The 14,418-nt window shown below is 39.8% G+C and overlaps 1 protein-coding gene across 3 annotated transcripts in view; it reads left to right on the top strand.

The window, feature by feature from the left end:
* Positions 1 to 14,418, top strand: part of ERC1 (ELKS/RAB6-interacting/CAST family member 1) — a 203,268-nt gene that overhangs the window by 5,109 nt on the left and 183,741 nt on the right. For all 3 annotated transcript variants that reach the window (XM_063134903.1, XM_063134906.1, XM_063134904.1), the window contains exon 2: positions 4,951 to 5,764. In XM_063134903.1, coding sequence (XP_062990973.1) covers positions 5,096 to 5,764 — 669 coding nt within the window. In that variant the 5' untranslated portion in view covers positions 4,951 to 5,095. The remainder of the gene's footprint in view (positions 1 to 4,950; positions 5,765 to 14,418) is intronic.

Here is a 14,418-nt window from a genome sequence, read left to right as displayed (position 1 = left end):
AAACAAATCCAAGGAGTTGGGAAAATCATCGTCCACTTTTCTGCCAATATCATTGCACTTAGTGCAGGCACCTAACAACCTATAATGCTGTAAGACCCCCTTCCCCAACCTGAAGCTTTCTAGATGTTTTGGATTTCAATTTCCAACAAGCTACACCTGCGAAGGTCCCTTTTTATACAGCTATTAAATGTACAGTAGCCCTGTCCCTTTTCAACTGGTTACCTTACTAAGCGCCCAGCATCTGTGCTAGGTTTGGTAAACTTTCCTGGGAAAAACTTTCAGCGATAAGTACAAGTTTTTTTATTAAGATATTTTGGGAGTGTTATATTGCTTTCTGATTTTCTTCCCTTTTTAAATCAGTTGAGATCCTTGTATTTTAAGTAATTGAAGCAGCAATCTTGTAATCTGTGCTTTTCAAACTTTATGTACACTTTGTCATACAGGTATATTGAGAATGTTGTGAACCAAGATGTAGTAACTCTAGCAATGTTTGTACAACATTTATCTTGGGAGATTTCCCCCCTTATGCATTTAGCTTTGTGGGTTTTAGGAAATAGATGTATAGGGTCCTGCAGTCTTGAAATATCTTAATATACGGAGCAGGAGTTACAGCAGTGGAAAAGCAAGTAAATTTAGGTTTTTAATTCAGTCTTTGTTTGGTTGTTAATTCAGGCTTTTTCATAAGCCTTTCAAGTATATAGTTGTGGTGGCAAAGGTAAAACAATGGATTGAATCCAGACTGAGTCATGTCTAGAGTAGATGTATGACTACTTAGACTTGTGTAAAATTGCATTGTCAGTTTGGATCCAACACAGTGCATTGTTAGCTAGATTTGAAATTGTCCTTATTGCAATGTGTCATTTTTACTGAATTGAGTTAATAAATTTAAGCTTCAGAATTTCATCCTAATTACATTACAAACTTGTTTGTTGAAAGTCTGAATAATTGTTCTACATTTAAAGGCATTGTATGGAACTGAAATAACCTTTCATTGACTGGGTTCACATGGCAACCCATCATGGGCGAGTACCCATGATGGGTTAGCTTGTTGTGCAAACCCAGAAAGTGGTTAATTTTTTTGAACAAGCCATGGCAAAACCCATGGCTTTTTCTTGGGGTTGTTTTGCCCATACTGGGTTGGTGTGTCACCTAAATCTGGGACACCCAAGTTGTCGTGGGAAGCGGCGAGTGATTTGCTTGACAAGAGTAACAAAAATACCCTCTCGCTCTTCCCAGTCGTGGCCAAGCCACCTCAAGCTGTCACTGGTTCCCCACCTTAAAGAAGAAAAATCAGTCCTGGGAATTTGCACAAATAGGATTGTTTTGTTTGTTTTAATTCTTTTTTGTCAATCTCTTGCAATTGGGGCAGTGCGTTCTTTCGCCTGCCTGACATCTATAGCCTTGCCATCTCAATGTCCTCCTATGATGAACTTGTCAATGGGAACAGGGAACGATCAAGAGAATCAAATTTACCCCAAGGGGGGGCGGGATAGCTCTCATTTGACAAGGTGATCCTTAAGTAGTGAATTATTGAACTGACATTTTAGGGTCCCTCTCTTCCATTGCACACTTCACAAGTCTTCAGCAAGTCATTTTAAGGCTTTTCTAGAAGTCTTCTTTTCAGAATAGTTATTGCTGTAACCCCAACAGAAACTGCTCCCTTCACAGATTTCTTTTTTAAGGATTTTCTTCATGTTGCTCTAGAGCAATTCCGCATTCTACTGCTGTACCATGAAGTTTACCTTCTTTCCCCAGTGCTGTCAATGTCCTGGTCTGTGTCCTCCACCTTCAGTTCTCCCTCCCCTCCATTCTGCTTGATGCTTCCCTCTAAGGTTCAGTATGGAATTCCCTTCCACAAGTTGTAGTGATAGCCACAAATTTCGATGGCTTTAAAAGGGGATTGGACAATTCATGGCTGAAAAGTATTTCATTATGCCTGTTCACACAACATGCTAAGCCACAGTTTGGTCGCTAACCCTTTTGCAGTAAATGATTAGGGAGCATGTTTAAACTGTGGTTATGTAGCCACCATGGTTTTGAATGGTTTACATAACACACTAAGTCATGGTTCACATGACACGCTAAGCCATAATGTTTAATGCTTAACCACCATTGCTTAGTGTGTTGCTTGAATAGGGTCAATGACTGCTAGTTCTGATGACTGTATGTATGTATCAGAGGCCTACGTACACCAGTTGCTGGAGAATATAGGTGGGAGGATGCTGTTGCACTCATGTCCGGCTTGTAGGTTGGACACTGTGTGAGCTGAATGCTAGACTAGATAGACCCATGGTCTGATTCAGTATGGCTCTTCTCATGTCTTTGTAAATGGCCAAGGATATGCTTGAAAATCATCAAAGCTGAAGAAATTATTTAGGCCAGTCCAAACCTAATGACTTCAGTTCAATAAAACATTGTTTATGGGGCAGGGACTGTCAAGAAATATTTTTGTAAGCAGCCATGAGAGCCGTTTCTGGCTGAATAGTGGGATAAAAATGCTTAAATAATAAATAAACTGTATGTTACCCCCATTCCACATTGGGAACCTAGTGTGAAGGATAGATAGGCCACTGTGGGAAATAAATGCGGGTCTAGATGGATCCTCGGTCTCATCAAGCATCAGGGCTCTTCTTATGTTTCTGCTGTTAGTGAAGCGTTCCCAGATTGGTGCCCTTAAGACGTTTAGACTGCTGCTTCTTCTGCTCTCTGCCAGGCATCCAAGCCTACCCTGCAGGGTTGTTGTGAAATGAAGGACATCCTTTTCATGGCAAAGGATTAAATTCACAAGGAGATAACTATAACAAATACCTCCACAGCACTCCCCCTCGCCAGTTTTGCAGCTTGCTGCCCCGTTGCTGGAACTGGTGCTATTGCTACTCCTCCAGCTCATGGAGCTTCCTATAGACAGAGTGAACTGTAAGAGGGGAAAGAAGGTTTATGTCAGTCTTACAGTATTGTATTGAACAACACATTCTTCTCCCCAGCCACTCACAGTTCTTGTTTTCAGAGCAGTGTTGTTATTCCCCAGTTGTGAAGATGTCCACTGAGGTGGTCTGTGTTTTACCATTGTTGTCTGTCTGAGTCCCAGCTGACCGTGAGGGCGCAGTACTCTGCAGTGGCGCAGCACTTGTAATGTGCCGCACCACCCTTTTCCTACCCTTAAACCAGGCACATTATACCATTCCTCACTGTGGCTAGGCCCATGACTGGGCTCCTCTTCCTCCAGTGGGTTTTTCCTCCTCTTCTTCCTCTGGTGCTGCTGTTCTCCTTGATCTGGCTGTCTGATATTGAGATGGAAAAAAATTGAAAATACATCTGCTCAATGTATTGCAGGTTGCTCTCACCTTTGACAGCTGTCAGCCACACTTGGTGAGACACATGTAAACACACACACATTTCTGAATATGTCCATGTGATCAATTGTATGATTGGGCACATGTATACCCATGTGTATACTTTATATCTTCTACAGCTCCTAGCTTTCCATAATCTGCATTCCCTTTCTATGTCCTACTTTGCACTGGAAAGCTCTCTTGCAAAACCAGAATATCTGTCCCCATATCCTACCAGCCTAAATGTATGTCACCATGCCTCCTCCACAGGCATTTCATTCCACACCTTTCCCTGACTTGCTGACAGGTTGCAAATTCTACACTTTCCACACTCCTTTTCCCATTAGCTGCTAATTTAAGGGAGACGCTGATGCTAAGACATGCACTTGTAACCCTTTTTCATATTAAGGACATTGCTTCCTTGCCTTTAATTTGATGCAGTTTGAGTGTTCTCTCTAGAATTGTAGTGCCAGGTCTGCTCTTTGGTGTACCTGGGAACTGTGGAAATGAAGCAGGTGAGACATTGGCTAGAGCACAAGTGGCGTAACACTGAAAGTGAAGACCAAGCATACTCTAGAGTATCTAATTGTGCCTATCATGTTGTGGTGCAAGCAGTAAAGATGGCTTATTTTCCTGTATCTATTGTGTCCTTGAGTAACTGGCCAGTGAAGCTCTTTGGGTGGTTTGGAGATTGCTAACTCTTTCTCTCCAATGAATAGACCTCTCTCCAATGAATAGACCTCTCTCCAATGAATAGACCTCTCAAGGGCCCACAGTGACCTTTTTGCATCCCATTTTAAGGACATACTTGCTTCTCTCTACAGCAAATATGATGCTGTTGTTATTGCAGCTCTAGTAGGAAAGTCTTTGCTGCAATGCACCCAATCATTTGCCTCCTTGATCCTTGCTAACTAGAGAGATTGGGTAGGTCTGGGAGTGAAAAATGCATTTTTATGTGAAGGGGTGATTCCTGTTCCCCTTAGGGAGGCAGCAGTGTGGCCATGCTTGAAAATACCCACTCTGGACCCAATAGTATTTGACAACTTCTACCCAGTTGTGAACATCTATTTCATGGGGAAAGTACTTGAGAGGCTTGTGGTAGGGCAACTGCTGACAAATTTAAGGGATACTAATTATCTAGACCCATTTCAGTCTGGGTTTTGACCTGGTTATGGGTCCAAATCAGTCTTGGTTTGGATATTTTTTGCCAAGAGAGGAATAGGGGCCTTTTCTCACAATATTTAAAAGTGTGTGATCTTCATACCTATGCTGTTTTGGACAGGTTTATTTTTTAAATGTGAATGTAAAGGGGGTAGCATGACAAAAGTCACAGGGTACAGGAGTGAAAGAGATGAAAACCAAGAGGGGCAATATAGATAGGCTTGTAAGTGGAATATAAGGAGAGAGGTAAGATAGAGAGCTATAAAATAAGCTTAGCAGAGGCATTCTGAATTGATGCGTAACTGAGGGGAGACATAAATATCAAATATGAGGTAGTAGAGAAATATTTTACAATTCACATGTTTGAATGGTTATAAACACATAATTTTAGAGGAACTGGGGGAAATGGAAGGCGAGTTGAAGAAATGGGAATTTGATATCTTTGTTTCTGTTACAGATAATCAGCACCAAGAAACAATGACTTTGGAAATGAATGCTTGGACCTATTATAAACAGTGATTGGCCTTAGGTTGACTAGAAACTATCAAGAAATCTCACAGGAACTCCTCCTTACCTAGTTAACTTGGATCACAAATTCAATCATGTATGGAAGTGCTCGGTCAGTTGGCAAAATTGAGCCAAGCAGCCAGAGTCCTGGGCGTTCACCAAGGCTGCCACGTTCGCCGCGGCTGGGCCATCGTCGAACCAACAGCACAGGAGGCAGCTCTGGAAGTAGTACTGGGGGTGGCAGTGGCAAAACACTTTCAATGGAAAATATCCAGTCCTTAAATGCTGCCTATGCCACTTCAGGTCCTATGTACCTAAGTGACCATGAGAGTGTGGGTGCAGACACACCAAAAAGCACCATGACTCTTGGCCGATCTGGTGGGCGTCTGCCTTATGGTGTTAGGATGACTGCTATGGGTAGTAGCCCTAACATAGCCAGTAGTGGAGTTGCCAGTGATACTATAGCATTTGGAGAGCATCATCTTCCTCCTGTGAGCATGGCATCCACAGTGCCTCATTCACTGCGCCAGGCTAGGGACAATACTATCATGGACTTGCAGACACAGCTCAAGGAAGTGTTGCGGGAAAATGATCTACTGCGAAAGGATGTAGATGTGAAGGAAAGCAAACTTAGTTCCTCCATGAACAGTATCAAGACATTCTGGAGTCCTGAATTGAAGAAGGAAAGAGCCCTGAGGAAAGATGAAGCATCCAAAATAACTATTTGGAAAGAACAGTATCGAGTTGTGCAGGAAGAAAACCAGGTTAGTAACCTAAAAGACTTCAGCAGAATATATGTATGTGTGTGAGAGAGTTCTTGAGAGAGAACTCAAGTGTATGTGGGAAATACAGTTCTTTTAATGAATGGAATTTGGGTAACTTTCATTGGATAAGTTAAATTCCATTTTGAATTTAAGGCAGATTCTATTGATCTGATTAGTTTATCCAATCCCAGTGGCTTAAACAACATTCTACAATATGGTAAGATAGTTTCGTAGTCTCATTTGTTGTATCTACCCTATGTAAATAACATTGGAGAACAATTTATTCCAAAAAGATAGCTCATGTTCTTATTTGTAAGTAATTAAATTGTGCACCTTCCAGCTACTCCATTCATGTTTCTTAGGGCATGAGTAGGGGGAAATAATGGAAATGTGCCTTTGAAGGCTTACATTGTCTATTATCCAAGGTATTGTCACCACCCTGACCATAGGTTACGTTGTGTTCTTTTCTGTACCTGATAATAGTGGGTGACCAGACTGTAGCCATGTGACAAAACTGTTTTCTCAGTTATTCGCAACTATCTAGAAATGTTAAATGATGTCCTAAGAACTGTGGAATAAGAAATCTTTCTCTTGTCAGAAGGTTGGTGCAAGTATGTTGCTGAACGTCTTAAATTGTAGCTTTGATTATTGCCAGTCCCTTCTGCATAGCATATTTTCCCATTTAAAGCACTTTACTTGTGAATAGTGAGGTGCCTTTTGAGTACAGCTTGACAAAATAATGCATTTTAAGTGAGCAGGAGTACAGTTGAAACTAATAATAAGGAAAACAAGATGCAACAGTGTAAGGATTTGGGTTCACATGATTGCAGTGGGGAAAGAAGTCATTGTGACTTCTCCCCTGCCCCTGCATCTGCCTGTTGTTATGCAATTGCCCACACTGCAGCATAGTGTTGTCCAAAACTGGCACAGTGAGGGTGGCTTTATACCCACTCCACAACCCCTACTGCTTTTTTTGGTTTGTAGGGCTGGTCTGACATGCCAACCCATAATGCAGTGTGGGTAATTAAGTAAATAATGGGCGGGCGCACGGCAGGGCTTCTTTTACCCCACGCAATCATGTGAACCCAGCCAGAGAAACAAGTTGTGTTAATGACAATAGATTATATGTAATCACAAACCATGGCTTGCTATTAACTGCATGAGACTAAGATTCATGGGTTCCTTCCTCCTCTTGTATGCTGCAATTTCTTAATTTCCAAGATGGGACAAAATACAAATGTGAAAGGCCTGAGAATAAAGTACCTGTCTCACTTTAAACACACACACCAACCAGTGTACCCTTACAGTGGCTTAGCTTCCCCACTACATAGCAACCAATCTGTCATGCCTCAAGCATCCTTCATGCACACAAGCTTAAAGTAGACAGGAAATTTCTTCCAGTTCTCACTTTTTATTTCTATCTTCCTGAATTGTTGAGAGGTGTCAATAGCCCATCTCCTGAGATACTCCTTTGCTTCTTGGATATGCCATGTGCCAAGTGTCAAAACTTTGCCCCTAGAAGTGTCCAAGCACAGATGGCCCATACTTGTTTTCATCAGGCTAGGTAACAAAGGATGAGGGAACACAGAAAAATGCCTTCCTGAAGCTAATGCCATGGTACCTGCATTTAATCAGTCTTAAGATGGAATGTAGGAGAAGGTTGCTGATATTCAAATAAAGTTCTACTAGGTGCTGTGATGGTTTCAGATTGCATTTAGGACTGTCCCTAGGAATGAAAAAACAGACCAACAATGGTTTATCTCCAATTTTTAAAATAAGAAATCCCACTTTTACTTGGAGCTGTCTCCATCCTTAGGTGAAATACACAGGTTCTTTTAAGACTGTATAGTTTAGACATCTTAAGAGTAAACTGTTATTTGCTTTTTAATGCTACAGATCAATGATTCCCCTCATCTCTTTCCTCTATCTTTAATTTTAATTTAGCTTTTTAAATTTGGAACCTGATTTTTTACTGCATACTTTCGACAATCAAAGGATCTTTCCTTCTGTGCCGATTAGTGCTTTCATGCTACATTCTTTGATCAAGGTGAAAGCAAGCTGAATTTGATCAGTGATGGCTAGGGAGTTAGCTTGTAGTTGCTCTCTCTAAGGTTAAATATTATTTGCATGTGCAGGTAAATTGAGAAGTTAGAACCCTATTCTTTGTTCGGGGTTATGCTCAAACTGTCTGGATAGCGATATGAAAATCTTAAGCTATTGTAAATACATCTTGAATTGGGAAATTTTTAAATGTAAAATTTAAAGTTATTTATTTAATTTTGCTTTCTATAATATTGGATATTTTATGAATAAATAATTGAGAGGCTGTGGAAGACATACTTGGGGTGTCACAGACAGGCAGACATAGCCTTCTGGATAGTAGGGCATCTCCACAATGTTGAACCATGGTTTGCCAAGAACCTGGAATTAAGTTAAAAAAATTGTGGTGTACAAAACAAAGAGACCATATGGACTTACATGCATAAGCTTCTGCCTGCTTATGCATGTAATGTCAGACCATGGATTGGCATTACATCTGAACCACACCAATGCTTCTTTAGCACTGAACTCCAAAAAAGGGACACCATAACATTTTTTTTCAACCTGGTACCTTCCAGATATTTAGAACAATTCCCACCAGCACCCCACCAGCATGGTCAATACTTGGGAATGGTAGAAGTTATAGTCCAAAACAACTGGAGGCCCGAGGTTGGGGAAGGCTGCCATAATATAAAAAGAGCTCTGGAAATTTAAAACAAAAATTCACATAGTCAAACAGCCCATTGTGGCTTATTTAAGCCATGATGGGTTGTGGTGTGGCCATTTTAAATATTCAAACCATGGTTTTGGCTTTCCTTGTTGTCTGAACCTGGGTACCATGAGTTATGCAAGGGTTAAACAACCATGGGTTGTCTAACCATATAACACATGGTCCCTATGTTTGGATGACACAACAAGGTGCCACAGGTCAGGATGGTGCCCACAGGGCACTGTAAAGAGCTGCAGTGATCATGCGAACAAAGTTAGTGTTTAGGTAAAATGAGCATTGTAGTGGAATAAACTTCGATTTTTAAAGTCCAACATCTTTTTCTAGACTACATTTGAATTTGTCCGAAATGCCACCTTAAGAACTTAAGTGCCATGTTGGATCAGACCAAGGGTCCATCTAGTCCAGCACTCTGTTCGCACAGTGGCCAACTGACTATTGGCCAAGGATGAACAAGCAGGACATGGTGAAACAGCACCCTCCCACCCATGTTCCCCAGCAACTGGTGCACACAGGCTTATTGCCTCGAATACTGGAGATAGCACACAACCATTAGGGGTAGTAGCCATTGATAGCCTTTGCCTCCAGGAATTTATTCAACCCCCTTTTGAAGCCATCCAGATTGATGGCCATCACCACATCTTGTGGTAGTGAGTTCCATAATTTAACTATGTGCTATGTGAAGAAGTACTTCCTTTTATTTGTCCTGGATCTCCCACCAATCAGTTTCATGGGATGACCCTGGGTTCTAGTATTTTGAGAGATGGAGAAAAATGTCTCCCTGTCCACATTCTCCATACCATGCATAAATTCGTACACCTCATGTACTCATTTTGGAAACTAAGTAGAATTGACAAGGATATTCTTGTATTTTTTAAAAAAACACACTTGAAAAGCAAATAAAAGTTGAAAAGCAAATAAAAGTATATTGTTTAAGCATATGGCTGGTGTTTGGGTCACCCAAATAATTTCTTAGGCAATTAAGGAAAGGGACATACTTGGTTTTTACATCTTATTTCATTCCTTAAACTCATTCTAATTATTCATTTAAGTAAACTGCCAGAGCTTTATTCTCTGAGCCCACTGTAATTACAACTATAATGGTAGGATTGTGGAACTATGGTCCAAAAAATGAAGGGTACTATTTAAAAGCAAAGTGGAGTGTGTAATAAGATGTAGAAACTAGGAATGCTAATTAGCTGGTTCACCCCTAATTAAATTGTTTTATATTTATATCAGTTGTAGTTGGCCATTTCTATCCTTTATAATGGAGATCAGATTAATGAGATTTACTCTAAACAGATTTCTCCACATAGGCTTTGGAGTAGGGATTTCTTTGAATTACATTCAGGGTGCGCTTGGACTTGTCAGTTGATTAATGTGATAGTGTAAAGATTCAACTTTAAGGATTCTGGATAATTGTGCCAGGATTCTTGGCATAAATACAAGAAATAAAAAGAACATATGTCCTTCAGTGTAGCTTCTAGATCTTAATTGTTTAGCTCCAATTTAATTATTTACCATTGGTTTTGCTATGCTTTTACTTGCATTTCAGATGTTCATGTTTTTCAGAGTAGTTAATGGATCATATAAAGTTTATAATGATTTGTGGGATCACCAGTTCTAAATGTCTGTTGGTCAATAGTATAAACAACTGAATATTAAGGGGGCAATCCTATACTAGAGTTCTGCCACCAATAGGATCCTCAACTGGTGAAACTAGATTGGCAAAACTCCCCCAGACTGCAGCCACGCCTTCATTGACAGTCCAGACTTTACATCAACCCCACATATGTTGAGACCTGCCATCAGTTAAGAATAGCAACCCCCATATTGACAAGTACACACCCTACATTGTCACAAGAGAGCATAGGATACAGTATAACTCAGCACCCAGTTACAGCACACCACCCCCCACACCACCCCCTCTATATAAACCCCAGGCAGGAGGACCATAGCTTGGATAACAGACTGCATAGCAAAAGGATATTTCTGTCTGGCAGGATTGGCTCTTCCATGGGATTGGTTGAATCCCTCAGCTCAGACAGCGAATTCAAAAGGGAAATGGATTCTGTGTGCCTCTCCATTTCCAGCCAGAAATCTGTGGGCCCAGCCTGGTGCTCCAGAAAGCTGTGCTGGCTACTTTCCCACTGTGGCAAGTGTTGCAGTGGGAGAGTGGCTGATAGTAGCTCTCTGGAATGTCACACATCCGATGCCTCATTTTGGGGGCTCCTCAGAGTGAGGATTGGATGGGTTGACTCTGCCTGTCGTCACAAGAGAGAGAGGCTAGCATGACTCTCCAGAGAGTCTGGCCCAAATGCCTCATTGTAAGGGGCCCTTCCTCAGAGCTAGGCGTTGGCATGGAAGTGGCCTTGGAGATCGCCTATGCTACTGAAGGCAATTTGCCAGCACACCATATTTATCATGCAACTCTCCTCAGGCACAAGCCTCAAGTAAAAAGCATACATTTTTCTTCAGTCCTTTAGTCGCTGAAACAGGACATAAAAGTTAAACTTTTACCTCCGTTTCTTCACAGGATGTCACAAAAGCAATCCATTGATAAAGCATCCCCAAGTTGTTTTTCCCAGCGGTACTAAGCGTGCACGCAGGAATCAGCATAAATGTTTGTTCCTGTTTGTCTTCTAAACAATCCACAGTTTGTTAATAGGTTGTTTCAACATGTGAACCGGATCACTTTTGGCATTTTTGAGAAATGCTTTTGGGAGGAATCTTTTATGCCATAAGGTATTTGTTTAGTCTTTAAGCAGGGCTCTTCATTTTTGTTACAACAGGTGAACATAGTTGCCCTTCTGGATATTGCTTCTGTTTAAATCAGGTTTTTGCTATTCTTACTGTACTTCAGCACCACCAGGTTTGTCAGGACCTTTAAATTGTGAGTTTTTTGAGGCAAGGATCCAATTGTGGTCTTTTGTTCTGTGGTGCTGTTATCCTCTCTGAATCTCTTGTATAGTATACTATAAATTTTAAAATAAAAATTCAACTAAATTTATATTTAATTAGAATTGCCAAGGTTTTAAAACTTTGCTTATTTTTCAGATCACGAACAGCTGATTACACTTCCAAAATCTATATTTGAACAATACCTTTATAAGGCCAACCCATAGGTCACAAAACAGTGTGCAGGCTGTTGCGTTCTCCAGAACTCCCCATCAGCAAAAAAGAAAAGCAGGGGAGCTGGCTGATATTGAAACCAGCTTTTAATCAGTCTTAAGATGGAATGTAGGAGAAGGTTGTAGATACCCAGAGAAGGTTCTGTGACTGTTTTTGACTGCATCGAAGAGCTGCTGGAATTAAGAAACAAACAATGGCTGATAACCCCGACTTTCAAATATAACATCCATCTGTTATTCAGATCTGTCTACATCTTTAGGTATAACACACAGATTCCTTTGTAGGTGGAAAACAGAAGCAAAAAGGAACTAGACAGTTCTTATATTAACAAAGCTGGAGATAATATATACATATATACTGGCCGCCTTGAGGCCCCGTATTGGGCAAAAGGCAGGATACAAATAAATATAATAATAATAACAACTAAGATTAAGTAAAAAAAGTTAACTGAAGCTTAATAGTGTAGATTTACCTAGTAGTTGGAGTAGTTGTTTACTATATAGCCTTATGATGAGTTCTAGAGAACTCAAAAGCTTGTGTGCCTTTGGATTGGCTTAATAAACATATTGTCTAATAATGTTTTTTGGAATTTTTCTCATGGCCAGCACAGCTAGATATGCTTGCTGTTTGTGTGACTCAATGAATTTTTTTCCTGGCTTATCACTGAAGTGGTTTGACATGTTCCCTGCTGCGTCTTCATCTGGCATCTATATCAGCAGACGGTCTTGCCAACATAATGCTACAAAGTGTCCATATGTTAGGATATTGGTAATCTCCTCAGGTGTTCTCTCAGTTATAGATTCTCTCTTCATGTTCTGCTAACTAGCATTTTGTCAAAGTTTTGTATTGTCATTGAATTGTTGTTGGCATGTTTATCAGCAAGGATAAAAATAGATTTTGTAAAAAAAATCCTTTGATTTTAAATTGGAATTTTTAAAATTCTGGATTAAGTGTCTTACAAAGTAAAATATGAATTTATGGAAACATGTTAAACTTTACCTTTATAATCTCTTTTCCATGCAAGAGATTGAAATAAGAGAAAAGGATAGCTGTCTTTTGATGTCAGCCATTGCAAATATGACATAATAGACCGTACCTATATTGTGCAAATTATGACATATGCATTTAGCGTCTATCTCATGGGATTCTGCTTAATAACTATCGATATTGGCTACTTATTTTTCAAATAACAATGTAGTCTTAAGCATGTTTACTGTCAGTCCCATTAAACTTAGTGGGGCTGACTTCCTATGAAGCATGCTTATGCTTGAACAGTTAGTGTCTTTGCATATGTACAGAATGCCAAGGAGAAATCCTTAATTTTACAATTGTTTTCTTGTCTCTAAACAAATATAAACCTGTTTAGAGAAGAGGCTTTAGATTATGTACCTTAGTAGTATACATGCTGTATTTAATTTCAAATCAGTATGTTTTAATTGGTCTCATAACGAATTTGTCTGTACACTTGTTCAAGAAATACCGTATTTCTTCGATTGTAAGACGCACACTAATTTCAGTACAACCAACAGAAAAAAGCTTTGATTCTAAGAATAATAATTGCACCCACGATTCTAAGACGCACCCCATTTTTAGAGATGTTTATGTGGCGAAAAAGGTGCATCTCAGAATCGAAGAAATACAATAGATGAATTACAAAACTTTTATTCAGCTTTTTCTTTTTTTTCTTTTGGTGATTTAAATAAAGAGCGTGGCATCCAGTTTATTCAGAAATTTTAATAGTAGAATCAGGCTATTAACTATAGATAGAAGTTGATACACATAGGTTTCCATTATTGTATGAAGAGGGAAGAGGGAGAACTGCTGGGCAGCCAAACAATTAATCTCTTAAAATGAGCTTAACTGACAAATCCCACAATTAGAGCTGCTTAAGAAATGTCTTCTGATAAAATTAAATCCCTAAGTGAAACTACTTGGCTGTTGTGTTAGTGGCAAGTTAGTTTCTTTTAGCTTGTATGTTCATTGAGGTATTTTAGACATAGATATATGATTCCAAAAGTTTTTAAGGCACCAAAAGCTGGTACCGCATAGTCTTAGAAATAATTCTCTGCTTCTCAATTCATATACACATTAGAATCCTGATTTCAAATTTATATGTCATGTAGATCTCATATTATAGATCCAGAGGGATATATGGAAATAATGTCTGTGGAAGGAAACAGTTGCTAACAGAGCCTCTCAATAGCATGCCAGATTGCTGTCTTGGTTTGCAAGTGAAATATTCAAAAAAAAATATTGGCTGACTAGAGATTTTTAAAAAGGCAGTGGTTTATGAGGTTGAATGCCAGACTGGCAGTGATCCAGGAAAAGAGATTCCCAAACCTTTGTAAAAGAGGGGAATATGGAAGACAGAGCAATAACTGCCTGAGAAATCAACAGTGAGGTTAGGTTTCTTTTGAGTACAGGTTAAGGACTATAGATCTGAAAACACTAGGAAGGCATTGATTATCTCACCCACTAATAGAATAAGCTGCTTTTGGTGGAGTATTGCCAGCCAAGATGGGCGAATGCCCTAAATTGAGGGCATTCTTGTGGAGAAAATTAACATGTCAGTGTTCCTTGGCATCTGTAACATACTGGTATTAGACATGATCTGGACTACAGCTAGCTGTAGCAGCATTCTCATAGGTTTAGTACTGCATTCCATATATACAGTCATGTGAAAAAGAAAGTACACCCCCTTGGAATTGTATGATTTTACATATCAGGACATAATAACAATCATCTGTTCCTTAGC

Source organism: Elgaria multicarinata, chromosome 9 (assembly GCF_023053635.1).
Source record: "Elgaria multicarinata webbii isolate HBS135686 ecotype San Diego chromosome 9, rElgMul1.1.pri, whole genome shotgun sequence".
Taxonomy (NCBI): domain Eukaryota; kingdom Metazoa; phylum Chordata; class Lepidosauria; order Squamata; family Anguidae; genus Elgaria; species Elgaria multicarinata.
The sequence above is the reverse complement of the archived record's forward strand: the minus strand, read 5'-3'. Positions and strand labels throughout refer to the sequence as shown.